At 34.0% G+C, this 19639-nt stretch overlaps 1 protein-coding gene across 11 annotated transcripts in view; it reads right to left on the reverse strand.

Annotated features, from left to right (window-relative positions):
* Positions 1 to 19639, reverse strand: part of VPS13B (vacuolar protein sorting 13 homolog B) — a 627764-nt gene that overhangs the window by 500969 nt on the left and 107156 nt on the right. For all 11 annotated transcript variants that reach the window (XR_004315275.1, XM_032468222.1, XM_032468224.1 and 8 more), the window contains one exon: positions 14882 to 15063. Coding sequence is in view for 10 of the 11 variants with exons in the window: in XM_032468222.1 (XP_032324113.1) it covers positions 14882 to 15063 (182 nt within the window). In the remaining variant the exon portion in view is untranslated. The remainder of the gene's footprint in view (positions 1 to 14881; positions 15064 to 19639) is intronic.

Consider the following 19639-nt stretch of genomic DNA (forward strand, 5'->3'; position numbering starts at 1 on the left):
GATTTGAGTCTTTATCCTGCAGTTAACAAGAAGTCATTTAAGGCTGAGTGCTTTGATCACATCGGAATTTTTCAAAGCTCACTCTGGTACATGGTAGAAAATGGATTGGAAGGGGGAAAAGAAATAATGAAGTTGCCTTAGAGTGACAGAAGTAAAAATGGAGAAAAATAGATGCATTGTAAAAGTACTTAGAAAATAAATTTGACAATACTTGGTGACTGATTTACTATGGGCAGATGACTAGAGTAGAAAGTATCAATTATCATAATCACTTAATCCTATCTATTTTGGAAGAGACACTTTTCTTTAACAAAATGGTAGTTAAAAAAATGAAAAAAGTTAACAATGAAGATTATTTAAAGTCCAAGACATCTTCTGCCAAACATCCAACTAACTGAATTTAAAAATTACATGGAAGTCACATGAATAAATATGGTCATTTTCTCATAAAACCTCTATAAAATAAAAAGTACAATATTTAAAATAGGCACCAAATGAAAAGAACAAGACTATAAACCATATCAGGGGTCAGCAAAATGTTTCTGATAAAGAGCCAGATAGTAAATATTTCGGAACCATATGGTCTCTGTTGCAACTACTCAACACTGACATTGTAGGACAAAGACAGCCATAGACAACATTTAAGGGAACAAGTGTAGTTACGTTCCAATAAAATTTTATTTACAAAAACAAGCAGTGAGCGAGAGTTGTCAATGCTGGATCTTTACAATGAGGAAAAAAAAAATGCAAAAGCTAAGACAAGTGGTCAGATCAGATACCTGTTCAACGAGAAATAATGCAGTTCCTGCAGGCAAATGTAATACAATCAATAATTCCTTAAAAAAAAAAAAAAAAAGGTAACATTGGCGGTCAGCAGGTGGATTCTTCAAAAATGGTCTGGTAACAGTTAGTAGGGAGTACCACATCCATGGGCGAAAATTAAGGAGAAGCCTCAAGAACCTACGGCAGTCTAGAAAGGGAAATTCATGATGTTAGTCTTTGATGAGACAGGGAATGGCCCAGCAGAACAAACAGGCATCTAAGCAACTGAAATTGCAGTTTAAGGTGGCAGCTTGAACAATTCAAGTACAAGTTCAATCAATAGAGCTAAGGCACATAGTCAAGCAAAGTTGCAGGAGATGCTCCTGAGTCACCTGGATGTGTATTCCTTAAATCATCCCCAGATTAATGATAGAATCAGACCCAGACATGGGGCAAGGCTGAAAAAACAAGCAGAGATCAGTGGTCTAGCTGCAGAGAAGAGTAAGGTGGGTATCAAGCAGGCTCTTAGAAGAATTAAGAAAAGGTAACTATTTCTCATGGGGGAAGATCTACAACAGGAGGTCAAGTCAGATATGGAAAAAATTATTAGCTATTTTACTGATGAGTTCTGCCTTCCAGTTTACAAATAATATTAGTCTAACATCATGTGAAATTTTCTAATGTTTTCTCCTCATAATTAAATTTTAACAAAACAGAATAAAGCTGTTTCTAATTACCAACAAAAATTTTTGTGGAGGACTATCTGTTATCTGTTACTTATTTTTGACAATAAAATCTGAAGTAAATGTTATTATATTTGATAATTAAAACCAATGACTTATTGAATTTACTTTAATTGAATATTTGCAACAAATTTTAATCCAGTTATTATGATTAAGTATACTAATTGAAAGATACTTCATGTGAATGTCTAAACAAAGATCTACTACAGCATACTAGATTTTGTCAGAAAATCTCAGTACAAACATAACTATAATACAGAATGATGTGTGTAATCAAAAATTAAATATTTTATTTCCCAGACTGAAAGATCTCTGAAAACAGGGTCCAAATCTAGCAGTTACTACATAATAAACATCTGTTGAACTGAGCGATATATTAATCATAGTGATATCACAAAGGAAAAAGTAATTAACTCTGAGTGAATGAGAGAAGTATTTGCAGAGGAAATACTAATGCTAATACTAAACACTAATACTAATGTTACATTTCAAATAGAAAAGAGGTAATAAATCAGTGCATCTTTTGTGGGGAAAGGGGGGACATGAAGGCAAGGAAATCTGAAGAGCAAAGTATGCAGGATTTGATTCAACCAGAGGTAAAGCATGAGCTTCATGCTTGGGGAAAACCCAGGTCCTAAAGTGCCATACCAGGAGTCTTTTAAGTTTATCCTGAGGGCACAGGAGAGCCACTGACAATTCTTGAGGAATAGAGTGATAAGGTTACTCCTGCCTTCTTGATGCAAAGTTTTAGGAAGGGTGGATCCAGAGGTACTTTAGTAGCCAAATGAAGGGAAGTTCAAAGCTAAAGCCAATCATGGCAGGACTATCATCCAAGAGTTGAAAGACTTCATGGGAAGGCAGAGAAGAAAGCATGAAGCCATGTCCCCAGGATCCTTCCAATCCCAATCCACTGACATGGCCTCAGACCCAATCCTACCATCAGGGTCAGACAAGTTCTTGTGAAAGAGATCCACAGACACAATGCTGGTTACTCAATTTGCTTAGTGTTTTATTTAACCAAAGCCCTAACAGATGACTCATCAGGGCTTTCAAGCACAGCTCTGCTCACATTGTGATATTCGGAACCCACTGGTGGTACTGTCCTTGGTTTTGCTGCTTCCTTGACATTTCCTCTTGAATATTTGCAAACCTTAAAATGTAAAGATTTTGTCCAAAAAGACACACATATATACTCCTGCCACAGGCTGTAATACCCACTGAGATGTTTCCACTCAGCAGTTTGTGTGCACATGTGTTAAGGTGTTGTGCATCCATAGCTACCCATCCATCCATCATCTATCCAATCCACTGTCAATCCATGACAAGAATGCAAGTTCAGACCAGTCAAGCCTCAGAGTTGACAGAGAGCAGGGCTCTCAAGCTCTTCCAAAAAATCAAAAAGGAACACTCTCAAACTCATTTTATGAGGCCAGTATTACCCTGATTCCAAAGCCAGATAGGAACACTACAAGAAAAGAAAACTACCAGCCAATATCCCAGATGAATGTAAATGAAAAGATTCTCACCAAAGTAACAGCAAACCAAAATCGGCAGCACATTAAAAGGATCATTCGCCACAATCAAGTGGAATTTATCCCTCGGAAGTAAGGATGGTTCAAAATATGCAAATCAATAAATGTGGCACAATCACATTAATAGAAATTTAAAAAATCATATCATTTAGATAGAGACAGACAAAAAGCATTTGATGAAATTGAACTTCTGTTTATGATAAACACTCTCAACAAATTGGGTATAGAAGGAACCAATCTCACATAATAAAGGACATATATGACAAGCCCACAGTTAACATCATACTTAACAGTAAAAAGTTGAAAGTTTTTCCTCTAAGATCAGAAACAAGAAAAGGGCACCTACTCTTACCATTCCTATTCAACATAATACTGGAAGACCCAGCCAGAACAATCAGGCAAGAAAAAGAAATAAAAGGCATCAGATTTGGAAAGAAAGAAGTAAAACTGTCCCTATCTGCAGATGAGGTGATTTTATATATATAATATCTCCAAAGACTCTACCAAAAAATTGTTAATCTAATGAGTAAATCAAGTCAAGCTGCAGGAAACAAAATTAAAAGGCAAAAAGCAGTAGTGTTTCTATACACTAATGACAAATTATCTGGGGTGGGGGAGGTAGACAAAGAAACTGATTACATTTACAATGTCATCTAAAACAATGAAATATTGACAAATTTAATCAAGTAGGTGAAAGATCTCTACATTGAAAACTAGAAGACAGTAATAATGAAATAAATTGAAGGCCCAAATAAATGGAAAGATATCCTGTGCTCATGGACTGAAAGAATATTGTTAAAACGTCCATACTACCCAAAGCCATGTATAGTTCAATGCAATTCGTATCAAGATTCCAATAACAGGTTTTTTTTAACAGACTTAGAAAAAATAATCCTAAAATTTACATAAAACCACAAAAGACCCCTAACAGCCAAAGCAATCTGAAGAAAGAATAAAGCTGAAGATAACACACTTCCTGGTTTCAAGCATATTATAAAGTTATATTAATCAAAAAGTATGGTATTGACATAAAAGCAGACACATAGGCCAATAGAATAGAATCAAGAGCTCAAAAATAAACCCATGCATACTAATATTTGATAAGGGAGTCAAGAATACTCAATGGAGAAAAGACAGTCTCTTCTATAAATGATGCTGAGAAAACTCGAAAATGGTATGTAAAAGAATAAAACCAGATCTCAATCTCACATCGCTCACAAAAATTAACTCAAAATGTATTACAGAAATAAACATAAGACCTAGAAAATTCCTAGAAGAAAACATGGAGGCAGGGGGGAAGAAAGCTCCTTGACATAGTTTTAGCAACCATTTTTTGAATATGACACCTAAAACACAAGGAACAAAAGCTAACATAAATGAGACTACAACAAACTAAACAACTTCCACAAAGCAAAAGAAACAATCAACAAAAGGAAAAGGAAACCTACAGAATGGGAGAAGATAATTCCACATCATTTATCTGATAAGGGGTTAACATCGAAAATATATAAAGAACTCATATAACTCAATGGTAGAAAAACAAACAATACGATCTAAAAGTGGGCAAAAGATCTAAACACTTTTCCAAATGATACACAATAGCCAACAGGTATATGAAAAGGTCCTCGACATCATTAATCATTAGGGAAATGCAAACCAAAACCACAAGGAGGTATCACCTCATACCTGTTAGAATAACTATCATCAGAAAGATAAGAGATAACAAATGCCGGCAAAGATGTAGAAAAAAGGAAACCCTTAAGCACTGCTGGTGGGACTGTAAATTGGCGCCACTATGGAAATCAATATGAAAGTTCCTCAAAAAATTAAAAACAGAACTATGATATGATCCAGCAATTACGCTCCTGGGTCTGTATCAAAAGGAAATAAAATCACTATGTCAAAGAGATAACTGCACTCCCAATGTTCACTGCAGCATTATTTACAACAGCCAAGATATGAGAACAATCTAAGTGTCCATCAACAGATGAATGGATTAAGAAACTATGGTGTATGTACACAGTGGAATACTATTCACTCACAGAAAAAAAGAAAATCCTGCCATTTGCAACATGATAGACTTTGAGGTCCTAAGGGAAGTAAGTCAAGAAAGATAAATACTGTTTGATCTCACGTATATGAGGAATTGGGGGGGTGGGGAGAGGACCTCACAGAAAAAGAGATCAGATTTGTCGTTACCAGAGGAAGGGGATGGAGGGTAGGGAAATTGGATAAAGGTGGTCAAAAGGTACAAACTTCCAGTTAGAAAATAAGTAAGTAGAGGATGAAATGTACAACATGATGACTATCGCTAATACTGCTGTGTGGTATAATTCAGAGTTGCTTAAAAAGTAAATCTTAAAAGTTCTCATCACGAGGAAAAAAATATTCTTTTTTTTTTGTATCTATACAAGGCAATGGATGTTAACTAAACTTACTGTGGTAATCACTTCTCAATATATTCAGTCAAGTCATTATGCTGCATGAACATTCTAACAATACTGATTCCTCCAATCCGTGAGCATGAATATCTTTCCATTTGTGTCTTCTTCTATTTCTTTTATTAAATTTTTACTCCATTGTAAACATCAAAAAGTCTCACTGGTAGTGTTTAATGCAAAACTAACTCATTTTTATTTTTAGGCAAGGATAAATTTATAATCAATACTTCTCCTATCTGGAAAGACAATTTTATAACAGCTCAAAAATATATATTTTAGAACACATTGGAGGTGCGTGAGAAAAAAAGTACTTTAAAAACAGAGGAATAGAAAAAGCATATCACTATATACCTCAATCCTTTTCCTAAATGGTTAAAGAACTGTTCAGCAACTCCAAAATCCTTTTTATATGCACACCTGGGAAGAATACCAAATTCGTAACTTTACTCAGAGTTACACTGATGTGGTTTTAGACCAGATGTTTAAATGTTACAGTATGTACATTTTCTTCCCCTCTTCTAAGGCAGAAGTAAAGAAAGAGGAATATTTGACTTCACTCCACAAGAGACCTATTTAATAGTTTGGCGGTTATGTAAGTAAAGGTAGCTTGGCTAAGTCAATGTTGACGACATACAGAACGACATGATCCTAATGAGTTGGAAAATATTGGCTCTCATGAGAATAGACCAGATGCTACTGAGCTGAGAAAGCTACTGTATTATTGAATTTCATTTTTATGAGGTAAAATTTATTATTCAACCATTAAGGTATCCCACATGAAATCTTGCATAAAATACTTTTACAGTTACATTCTGGAAAGTAGATTTTTTATTTTAACATTAAGACATCACTTAAATAACAGATTCAAATGTCCATTTGATCACCTTCAGCACAGATTTGAGAGTCTGTAGGCAATTTCCCTGCAAATACCAGATTAGTGGAACTAGACTGTCGACAAAACAATGAACTACCTGAGCAAGGAAAAAGCAGTAACAAGTCCTTGTTTTCCTAAGCAAGCAAAAGCCACATGTGACTTTGTATTTTTATCTTCTGGCAAAATTACAGAGGTTACAGTTTCTATGATTTGAGTACCATAAGAAACATGAAAAATAAAAATGCATAATTCAATGATCCCAATTAATAATACATATTTAGTTCAAACTTTAACATCTGTTTATTCTTTATAAACTTCTTTATTATTTTAATTAAGTTGCCAATATTTGCTATTCCTTCATCACAGAATTCCTAATGGAACAGCAAACTATAATCACCTTACTTTGTTTCTGGTCTTATTTACCAGAGAGGTTGTTTGATGTAGTAGCAGAAGTAAGAACAACCGAAGGGTCCAAAGGCCTGGCTTCAAAAACTAGCTTACTCAGTGAGTATCTGTGGGATGATACTTAAGAAAAACACTAAATTGTTCCACGCATAAATTGTCACATGTGTAACACAGGACATATAACCTGCCAACATCAATAGTACTGGGGAGAAGCCAGAGAAATTAATGCGTGAGAAACATCAACCTAAAAAGGTGAGCCAATTCAGACTATTCAGTAAGTCTTACGGTATCCAGTCGCTACAATATGCAGCTCAGTGGAGGAAAAATGCTTGGTAGGCAGCTGCTCACTACATGAAAAGCAGATTAAAGGATAGGGTTTCGTATTTCTATTCTCCCACTGCATTGCAGCAACCTGTTGTTCCACATCGCTGGGGAATTCCTAACAGGAGAGAATACACGATTCATCATAGGTGTCTATGAGCTTGCAAGGCCTCTTGTCAACAGCTGTATTAAAGCAGCACAATGCACAGTTTCTTCCTTAAGTCCAAACAACCAGACCTAACCAATGTCTTGAATTTTATTCTTCTCTCATCAAGTTCACTACTTCATTATCCTATTTACTTTCCTGCCCTACTCTCTGAATTTACCTTTGCCCTGTATCTTCTCACCTAAAATACTGGATCACTGAAGCTTCAGTTTTGACAGTGATAGTTATCTCATGCCTCCAAGAACTCATACCCTACAACCACCTCCACAGGTAATATCCCCATATGTATGATTCTAGCAGGATTCCACAGCCAGGGCAGGAGCAATGAATCAACTCCTCAAGTAACACTGTATTTGGCACTCTCAAGCACTCTATGAGTAGATCTAAAGATACTATTACCATTTTACAGATGAGAAAGTTAACTGAAACTCAATGAAACAAACTGACCTTTCTTTAGACATATAAGTAGTGTGATTTCCACACTACAATTCAGTAAATTTTAATAGTCGAAGAGTGAAAATATTTTTATTACCTGACAGAGATAGTAAAACATTCATTACACCAATATTTATATAGCATATAGATTAATAAAATTCAACAGACAAAACTAAACCTCTAAGAAGCAGTGGCACAGAACTTTTTACTATTCATCTTAATTTAATATCTTTAATTTTATTCTCCTTTTACAAGAGCTGAGGAAGAAAAATTCATTGATGTAGCTCTAAATAACACTAGTATAGTTCAATATTCACACAGTCTCTTAAAGCCTCTTAAGTAAAGTCATTCACAAAATAGAAACTAAAAATTGACTCAACGAAAATTATCACATTTTTGTGACACAGTACAAAAATTGACTCAACGAAAATTATCACATTTTGTGACACAGTTTTTACTCAGGGCATCTCTCATGTACACTTTATTAAAGAAAACATCTTTTCTTCCTAAAGGAATTTTGCAGTTTTGATGCTTGAAATTAAATCTGATATCACATTTCTGAAGTACCATTATAACTTCAACATTTCGAAGACTAATGTACAAGGTTGTTGCATATTCTAAGACTCAATCAAATACAACAACCTAACTTTACTTGGTTTTACATAGAGACATATTTAACAGCTTCAGTTATTAAAAGGAAAAAAAGATTAACTAAATACGTATTTATAAAAAAAACTAAGTTAATAAAATAGTGAAATAATTCTGTACCTATAAAGAAACAAAGAATAAGTTTTTTGCACTTAGTTTTCTTTATATAAAAATGCAGTATATTGTATACCAGAAAATTGACACACTGTAAACTGACTATACTTCAATTTTTAAAAAATGTTTAAAATGCAGCATAAATCGGACACATAAAACTTAACTATCAAACTAATTTATTTCCTTTGAGTGATAAAATTACATTATCTCACAACTTGACACTGCTCACTCTTCACTAAGAATTTCTTGTTATTAGAATCAGGAAATCAATAACCATGTTTTCTTAGGAATCAAGAGATCAGAATGAAATTTTTCACATTTAAAATTTTCCAGGAGCATCTTATGCTTTACATGTACATGTATTTTGCTAGTGACCTGGTACCATCCCTCACCGTATCATCTAAAATAGCATAAAAATCAATAATGCAACTACTAGCTAAAGAATTTTAGAATTTCAAAAACATGTCATTAATTATTTATCACCCAATTCTTTTAGTTCTTTCTCTTTGGAAAAATACTAATTTTTTTTCCCTTTTTTTACTCAGGGCATCTCTCATGTCCTCTCAAAATTTCCAAAACCCAATATTCAGGAAGCAATTGCACAGAATTTTAATCCCTAGTCTTACCAAGAAAAAATTTAGAGCAATAACTGTATTTATTAACAATGTATGCCTTTCATGTTTATAAATATAATAAATATAATACTTCATCTTACTACATTACATGCATTCTATTTAATTCTAGTTCATTTCTTTCAAACTCTTAGGAGTACCCAAAGACGTCGATTTCAAACCCAACTAATAAGTTACAACCTGCAATTAATGAAAGGGTAAGATAGGAACTCAATTATAAATGAATTTTTCTAAATCTCCCCCAAATCAGTAACAGTTCAGTTCAGATGGAATAGTGTTGTTTTGGCGCTTGCAGAGGTAACACATAAATTTCTTATTTGTGAGAACAGGCATGGAGAAAACAAAGATGAAAAGAGAAAGGAAGAAATGAATATAGAAGGTTAGCATCACTGAAATTGTTGGCCTTGGGAAATCAAGGCCTTGGATAACAAGAGCAGTAAGGATTCTGATATTAAAAAGTTTAAAAGAACTTAAAAGGCTGAAAGCAATTATGAAGACCAAGAAGCAGAATCAGTAACAAAGGAGAAATAAACCACTTCTAAAAGATAACAAGGTCCAGTGTAAAGATATACTTGGGGCTACAACTGAGGAAAAAGTCGGACAGGATGTCACCATGAAGAAAGTGAACAAACAACCGACAGAACTGCAGAAAACCTCTGCGAACCATGCATCTGATAAGGGACTTGTATCTAGAAAATAGAAAGAATTCTCACAACTCAAAACAAAAAAGATAAACAGACCAACGAAAAAACGAACAAAGGATCTAAGTAGACATTTCTCCACAAAAGATATACAAAGGGCCAAAACCATTAACTATTAGGGAAATGCATATCAAAATCACAGTGAGACACTACTTTACAACCAACAGGATGGCTGGAACCAAAAAACAGGTGATAGCAGTATGGTAAGTATGTGGGAAAAAATGGAATCCTCATACACTACAGCTAAGAATATTCAATGGTACAGCTGCTTTGGAAAACAGGCTGTTTTCCAAATTTCTCAAAAGGTTAAATATACAGTTACCATATGACCAAGCACTTCTACTCCTACTTCTCCTACCCAAGAGAAATAAAAGCGTATATCCACACAAAAAACTTGCACATACATGTTCACGGCAACATCATTCATAAATGTCAAAGTGGAAACAACCCAAATGTCCATCAACTGATGAATCGATGAACAAAATAGTATATACATACAATGGAATACTATTTGACAATAAAAAGAAACTGATGAATGCTACAATATGGATGAACTTCAAAACAGTATGCTAAGTGAAAGAATTCTGTCACAAAGGACTGTATTTTATATGATCTGTTTATATGAAATGCCCAGAATAGGCAAATCCATAGACAAAAAGCAGGTTATTGTTTGCTTAGGGCTGGGGGGCATGGCAGGCTTGGGAAGCGATGGCTAAAAAATCTAAGACTTCTTTCTGGGGTAAAGAAAATGTTCTCAAATTGATTGTGGTGATGAAGACAGAGCTCTGAATGTACTACAGGCTAAATACTGCCTACTTGAAAAGGGTGACTTGTATGGTATGTGATTTACACCTCAATAACGCAGTTTCGAAAAACTGAACAGGAGGAATGCGAAGGAGGAGAGCAAGCGAAATAAAACACTTCTGGCATGGGGTAGAAGGGTAAACCTGGGCAAAGGCATAAATGTGGAAAAAAATGTAATTTTTTTATGGAACCCGCAGACTATAATGCAGGTTACAGTTTCCTGAACTACAGGAAAGGAAAAAACTGTGTTGACTTGTGTTAAAGAACTAGTTATCAAAGAAAAGAGGATAATGTAGGAGAATGTTATCAAATCAGAATTACGTTCAACAGAGACAGAAGGAAAAGCCATGAAGGTGATGGACAGGAGGAGACTGATGCTGTGGGTTAGCAACTATCAATAAAAAGACAGCAAGAAGTAGGAAGGTAAGCAAGAAGTATACGATTATCATGAAAGGTGAGGCAGAAACACTGAAGACAAGTGCTTGGCTTATAGTCAACCGTAGAATGGAAGAATAATGGTTCTTCTTCCACAGATTATCAGAATAAAAATCTGAGAAGTTGAAGAATGTACATAATCCTGCATCATCACTTCATTAATGTAATAAATGAGAACTAGCTGCAATGTGAAGCAAAAGATCCCTGGTTAAACCAAACATATTAAACAAAGCTTAACAGTGCTGAGTGATGTCTACTGACAGCCCACAGATGTAAGATAATAAACGCTATAAACTTTACACCTTAAATACATACTTCTTGGATCTTAAGACAGAAAATTTAGAGAAATAATACTATAAGCAAGCACTATGTTAAGAATAAAATGAACAGAATAAGATTTGGGGGGAGCAAAAAAAGACATAAGGAAATTGGACACTTGGAAACCAGATTTTCAAAACAAAATTTTGGCTAACTCTTAATTCACCTATTATAAATTTTATAGCTGCTTCATTTCATAAATTTAAGATTCCTTGGCGAAGAGACGAAACTTCCTAACATTATTCCATTTTCCTCAACTCCTCTAATCTCCAAAAACTTATTTCCACTAATTTTAGGTTTTTCAATGTCAGCATACCAGGTTATGGATCACTTGCTCTGTGTACTTATCTGACCCATTTTTTAATATCTATGCAGCATTCTATTAGGATAGAATATTTACAGAATAAAAAATTTTACATAGAATCTGCCTAGCACAGTCCATTTGATCAATTCAGAAAAAAATGCAGAATGAGTTTGTCAGGGAAAAAATTATAAAAGTCAATACCACCACCACCTGCTTATTAATATGAATTTTTAGACTAAGTTGACAAAAACAAAAATTTTAAATAAATAAGGGTGGATTAATACTGTGAGACAGTAAACAAACAAACTTCTGGAGAGAACATCACAGGAAACAAATCTGACAAACAAAATAATATACAGTGAAAAATGCTACTACCAAAAAAGGCCTCACCACAGGCCTTAAGGGTGAGGATCTAAAAGAAGAGCTTTCACACAGTAACTCCACATAAAACAACGGCAATAACACTGTCTTAGTCCATTCGGGCTCTAATAACAAATACCACAGACTGTACAGCAGATAAACAACAGAAAATTATTTCTCTCGATTCTAGAGGCTGGAAGCCCAAGATCAGGGCACCAGCACAGTCAGGTTCCGAAGAGAACCACTTCCTGCTGAAGGCTGCCTACTTCCTCCACATGGTGGGGGAGTCAAAGGACCCCTCTCTGGCCCCTCTTTCTAAAGACATCAATCTCATTCATGAGGACTCTGCCCTCATGATCTAATCAGCTCCCAGAGGCCCGTCCTCCTCCTTGAGCATTGAATTTCAACATATAAATTTTGGTGGAATGTAAACATTCAGAGCATAACACATAATTTAGTCCACTTAAATATTCATCAATTTAAAATGATTTTTGAATGAAATAAAATAAACATAAAATTCATCCTTTTACAAGCGTACAATTGCATGGAATTTAGCAGATTCACAAGTGTGAAGACATTACTACTATCTAATTGCAAAACATTTCCATCACCCCAAAAGAAACTCATGCAGTCATTCCCCAGTTCTCCTTTTCTCTAAACTCTGGCAATCATTAATCTACTTTCTGTCTCTGTGGATTTGCCTATTTTAAGTATTTCATATAAATGGAATCATAATATGTGACTTTTTGCATCTGGCTTTTTCCACTTAGCATGTTTTCAAGGTTCATTCACAGCATATATCAGTACTTCACTCCTTTTTATGTCTGAATAACATTCCATTGTACACATAACACATTTTATCCATTCATCAGACATTTCTGTTGTTTTCACCTTTTGGCTATTAGGAATAATGCTATGTGATCTCCTTTACATACGGAATCTTAAAAAGTCGAATTCATAGAAGCAGAGAGTAGAACAGTATTTACAGGGGCAAGGAGATGAGGGAAATGAAAGATGCTGGTCAAAGGAGACAAAGCTGCAGTTATGCAGGATGAGTAAGTTCTAGAAATCTCATGTAGAGAATGATAGTTATAGTTGATAATACTGTAGTGTATAGTGGAAATTTGCCAACAGAGTAAATTTCAGGTGCTCTTACCACAGGGAAAAAAATATAGTAGCTATGTGAGGGGACATATCTGTTAATTAGCTTGAGTGTAGTAATCATTTAACCATGTATATCAAAATATCATATTGCATACCTTAAATACATAAAATTATTAATAAAAAATAAACTTGCATGCAAAAGGAAAAAAGAATAATGTTATGAATTCATGTACATGACTTTACACAGATATATGTTTTCAATTCTTGGGTGCATATCTAGGAGTAAAATTGCTGGGTTATATAGTAACTCTAATTTAACTTTCTGAAGAACTACCAAAGTGTTTTCCAAAGCAACATCAGTTATTTTTAAGTTAGTAATTCAATAAGAGTATACAATTCCAAACAAGTAGAAAGAGGTAAGTAAGAAACAATAGTATTTTTTAAGAAGCACTGTAGCTAAAACAGTATAAAAGGAAACGATATAGTAAGATAGTAAGCAGAAACAAAGTCAAAAAAAACTACAATCACACATATAAATAGATTGAATTTACTAGATAAAAGACAGATTATGAAATTTGACCTAAAATATTCAATTGTATGCTATTTCTAAGACATATACATAAAGCATAAAAACATTGGTTTTAAGAAAAAGAATGCAAAAGGAAATACAGCAAATACCAACCAAAGAAAAGGTAATTATAAATATGTTAATATAAGAAAAAATAGATATAACTCAAAAGACTGTATGAAGAACAGACTCAGCACATTTAATAAATGAATCTATTTAAAAAGAGAACATAAATATGTGTTCGGGGGGAAATATGTTTACGCACACACTAAGATTTGCATACTATTTCAGGAAATTCAGAGTATTCAAAGCCTTTTCATATACCCCAAGTTAAGAACTTCTAAACTAATGAAACATTTGTCATTTCTTTATAAAATCCTAAAACCTGACACAACTATAAAATTCCACATTAGGCAATGGCTATATCAAACGAAAAGACTCTAATAAAAATGCATTTTTTAGACCTTATAATATATTCCCCATAGTAAGGTCTGACATTAAAACCTTCAAAAGCATCATGTAAAAATAAAACTAATATTTCAACAGATAAATGAAGTAGAAAATAATGTTATTATTTTAAGCATGATTACACTTAATATATCCTTCTTTTGTGTCACTGACAAAAGTAACATAATTATTATGAACTGAAACAATTAAAGAAGCAAGTCTTCTGTAACATTTTTTTGCTTACCGACAAAGTGAATAATAAGATGAAGATAATATCTCTTTTACAGGCATCAAAGCAGATTTTTAATTTTCTGTAGTTAATTCATTCAAGGTGTAATACTAATAATTTTCACACAAAAAGAATAATTTGCTTACCAAGTATTAATGTATTCTATAATATCAAGAATTTCATGCCACTCTACCACCATAATCAAATATTTATATTTATACTTGACTTGGTTATCATTTCAAACACACATACTGATCCCCTCAGAAGTTATCCAAGTAAGGCCAAAAGGTCAATTGTACAAGGAGTTGGTGAAAATAATCTCTTGAACTATAAAACGTATCCACAAATTGGTGGCAGAGAAAAAGATTGAATGGCTTAACTTATATCATGGATTTTACACAGGACCTATACATATCTGCTTTCACAGAAATATACTACAATTTAAGTTGAACATGCCACACATATGGGTTTGAACGACAGAATATCAGTCATCTCTAGTAAGAATTTTCCATACACTTGTCAAAAAGACTGTTCTTACCTATAGTTTGGAAAACTTCATTCATCAAAGCTTCATTCACTGCTGAAGAGCTGACATTTCCAATATGAGACCAACTTTGATATATTGCTTGAAGCAGAAGTGTCTGTGCTCTTGTAGCTTGAATTGTGAGATTTGGAAGTTCAAATATACCCTCAGTTATAGCAATCTGAGACCTTTTGGTCCTGCATAAGAAAATAGAAAGAATAACAGCAAGTAATATATTAAAAAGCATTTACAAACAACATATAAAATAAATTAGACTATAAGGTAAGAAAAAGTACACATTAAAAATATTTTAAAATAGAATTTAAACCAAATAGATACGCAATTCTACTAACTTTAAATATGTTTCACTATTTCAGAATCTCTCACAATAAAATAAAAATACAAACTAGAATGTCAACACATATTCATACACATGCATTCTGCTGAAGCAATTACACTTTTTTAATCAAGTCAATTATCAAAAATAATACTAATTATACTTAAACAGAATTTATAAGCAGATCAGCCTTATTTTTAATATCTCGTATTTATTAACTCAGAATCTTTTCATAACACACTTTGATGGAGGTATTATCTTCATTTTTCAAATGGAGAAACTAAGATACAGGTATGAAGTAGGTGTCAAATATCATACAACTAAAAAGTTAAAAAATTAGGAATTTAAGTCTAGGCAATCTGATCCAGAGCCCTCTATCCTATACTTTCACAAGTACTTACAAACCATTTACATTATACTCAGGCTCCTACTTGAGAGTAACAGAAAAATTATTTTTAGAACCTCTGCCCTGGAATATCTAACTCATTGTTGTCATATTTATCTGGTTCTGCCTTTGACTGAGGTGCCTTAATTGAACTTCCTAAATAGCAAAGCTTCAAAGTAAGGAAACATTTAAATATGTCTATGAGCAACAAGCTAACAGTGAAGGTTAATGAAATATGCAAGATAAAGTGGAAAGAAGAAAAACAAGAGATAGGAAAAAAAAAAGAGTAGGATGCTACTATAGTAGACTCAGACACCTCATTCCCTCCTTAACCCAATAAACCTCAACCCTTTATCATTTCCCCAACCATATCCACAAGGAGAGTACTGGACATCTCCTGTCTATCACCTCAAAAGCCTCTCAACCCACCCGTTATTCCAGCCACTGCTATGAAGACCATTCAATGCAGATTTTTCAGTGGCAGTGCCTAAAAGGCCACTGTACAGTTTGAGACTCCAGTGGGAATTCTTGTGTGTTCATTAATTCAGAGCCTGGAAGTGTAGAGATAAATGCTTCCCCCTTTTGTTTCCCTGCCTGACAATTCTGAGATGCATTTCACAAGCCTCTTATGAAGGTCCCTGAAGATGAAGGATCAGAGAGGAAAAAAGACTGAAATAATTGTGGGAAAAAAACCTTAATCAGCTTTGGGACAATATCAAGCAACCTCAAACAGGTGTACTTGGAATCCCAAAAGAGAGAAGAGAAATGGTACAAATGGAAAAGCACAATGTTTAAGGAAATAATGGCCAATTTTTTTCTAAATTTGAAGACAACTATAAAGCCAAAGATCTAGATAGTTCAACAAACTCCAAGAAGAAGAGACTTAAAATCATACCAAAGGTACATTATAACCAAATTGTTGGAAAAAAATCTTAAACCAAGCAGAGGGTAGAAAAATACACTGTACAACGAAACAAGGATGAACTATTATGTACAGGTTCCTGTGAAATAGACTGAAATGATAGAGCAAAACTATGCAGGTGTCATATTTAAGTTGAATACTGAAGAATAAATATGAACCATTTCAGAAAAATATAACTGTAAATTCTTTAAAGTAAAAAGATATCCTAATACAAGAATACTGCAAGGACATCAACAGGAAACTCACAGAATATCAAAACAGAAATGATCCACAAACATGGAAAGACTCTAAGCCTCACCAGTAAAAAGGGCAATTCAAACTAAAACAATGTATAACTCTTTTTAACCTTTCAGATTAGCAAATCTCTCAGCCTCTAGTTCACCTTTTAGGAATCTATTTGAAAGGAATTCTCACGAGTCTGCAAGAATACTTACACTATGACAGTGCTTGCAACATTGTTTAAAATAGCCTAAATCTGAGAAAAAGTCATTGCTGAATAAATTGTGTTGTACTGACTTGATGCAAAACTACTCAGATCATTAAAAAGAATGAAGTTAGATAAACCAACTGACATGAAAGGATATCCTGAAGTATGGGTAAGAGATATATAGTTGCATTATAATATGGCCCCACATAATGGCAGGAAGTGGTGAGTTACCTACACATAAAAGTATGTCCGCATGTGCTTGCATGTTGAGATTAAAAATTTTGGATAGAATTATTAATAGTCCTCAAAAATGAGAACAGAGGATGACTTTTCTGTGATCTTCTCCCCTTTTCCCCTATATACATGTCTATATTGTTTTACTTGGTCCTTTGAGAAATCAATATCATTTTTTTTTTCAAAAAATTTTAAGAAATTGCAATATTTTAAGAATGGACTATAGAAATCACAAACTGTGTCAAAATGAAGTAATTTCATAAAATACTTCTAAAATATGAAGATAAGATATCAGCATTATCAAACTATCTCCACTCCCTGCCCTGACACTGGATTATCAAAGGATTTCTTATCTTCTCATACAAATAAACTTGACTTTAAAGCCTCCAAAAGAGGAATGACATCATCAAAACTGGAAGAGCAAGGTACATCAAAAGTCTGGCAAAAACTATCAGCAACAAAAAAGCTGGCAAAAACTATCAAGAATTGACTTTTTCCAGAACTCTAAAAACTAACCGAAAGTCTGCAGCCAACAGGGAAACATATTAACAAAAAAAATTAAAGTTTAAAAAACAGCTCAATCTCAATAGGAAAAGTGAGTTTTGTGGTATTTTTTACTTACCCATGTTACATCCCCCAAACCCCAGCTCGGCAGTGGCACCAAACAGCCCATATTCCCAGTGTAGGCAGAGGTAACAGAGAAAGCAAAATAGACCTTATTCACAAGAAATTGTGGTTGTTTGTTTTGACCTATCTGGTGGCTACCTAGAGGACCAACTCAAAGGGCTTGCTTTATTTCTCTTAATTCAGAACTAAAACAACTACCCAGGTACACTTGCAGAAAATATTTACAGGCAAAGGTATTACATGAGTCCTTGCTGCCTGGGATAATGGTTAAGAAAAGGAGGAGAAAAGAGACTAACCAAAATCTTAGAAAGTCTTGGAAATGATGCTTTGAAGAATAAAAATGTTGAAAAGCTCCAGCACCCTCCTGGGAATACAGAAGGCATACCTGCACGTGCTCAGGGCTGCACACTGGCAAGAGAAAGGCCTTAAGCTCTCACTTCTGGCTGACTTTCAGGGTCTACACAAAAAGAAGAGGCAGCAGAGTTGTAAACTGCCTGGTTGAACTTTGAAGGTATTCCCCACCAGAAACTATGGAGGCCACACGGCAGTGGGATGAAATATTCAAAGTGGTGAAAGGAAGAAATGTCAATTGAGAATTATAATTCTGATAAGACTACCCTTCAAAAAGGAAGTAGAGATCTTCCAAGAAAGAAAAGCTCAGGACCAGAAGGCTTCACTGGTGAATTCAACCAAGCATTTAAAGAAGAATAAATACCAATCCTTTTCAAATTTTAACAACAACAACAACAACAACAACAACAACAACAACAACAACAACAACAACAACAAAGAGAAGGGAACTCTCCTCAGTTTCTTCTATAATGCCAGTATTATCCTGATACCAAAGCCAGACAAAGGCAACAAAAGAAAACTACACACCAATATCCCTTGTGAACACAGACACAAAAATCCTCCGGAAAATAATAGCAAATCAAATTCAGAATAATATTAAAACCATTATGGACCACAACAACTGGAATTTATCCCAGAAATAAGAGTGGCTCAAGAAACTCAATCAATGCAAGATACCATAATTATAGAATGAAGGAGGCAGAAAACATGTTCCCTCACTGACAGAGAAAAAGCATTTGATAAAATCCAAAATTGTTTCAAGATATAAAATACTCAACACACTAAAATTAAAGAGAATGTCCTCAGTATGACACAGGACACACAACTAACATCATACTTGGCAGTCAAAGACTGAAAGCTTTCTCTCCAAGACCAGGAAGACATCAAGTACTGCTCTTGCCATTCTATTCAACATTGTAGTAGAGGTTCTAGCCACAAAATGAGGCAAGAAAAATAAGGCATTCAGATTGTAAATGAAGTAAAACTATCACTACTCACAGATGGCATGATCTTATACATTGAAAACCATAAAGAACACACATACACACTCCAACTATAATAATAAACGAGTTCAACTAAGTTGCAAGAAATAAGGTAATTACACAAAAACTAGTTTTGTACTCATATACACTTACAATGAACATAAGAAAACAACCTAATTTACAATAGCAATAAAAAGAATAAAATACTTAGGAACAATTTAACAAAGAAATGCAAGACTTTTACACTGAAAACTACAAAGCACTGTTGAAAGAAACTAAAGGAGGGAACTAAATAAATGGAAAGACATCCCATGTTTACGGATTGGAAAATTTATTATTGCTAAGATGACAATACTCTCCAAATTCATCTACAGATTCAACACAATCCTTATCAAAACCCCAGCTGTCTATTTTGGTAAATGAGTAAACTAATTCTAAAATTCATATGGATTTAAAAGGAAACTTGAATAGCCAAAATAATCCTGAAAAAGAAAAACAAAGCTAGAA

The sequence above is a fragment of the Camelus ferus genome, chromosome 25 (assembly GCF_009834535.1).
Source record: "Camelus ferus isolate YT-003-E chromosome 25, BCGSAC_Cfer_1.0, whole genome shotgun sequence".
Taxonomy (NCBI): domain Eukaryota; kingdom Metazoa; phylum Chordata; class Mammalia; order Artiodactyla; family Camelidae; genus Camelus; species Camelus ferus.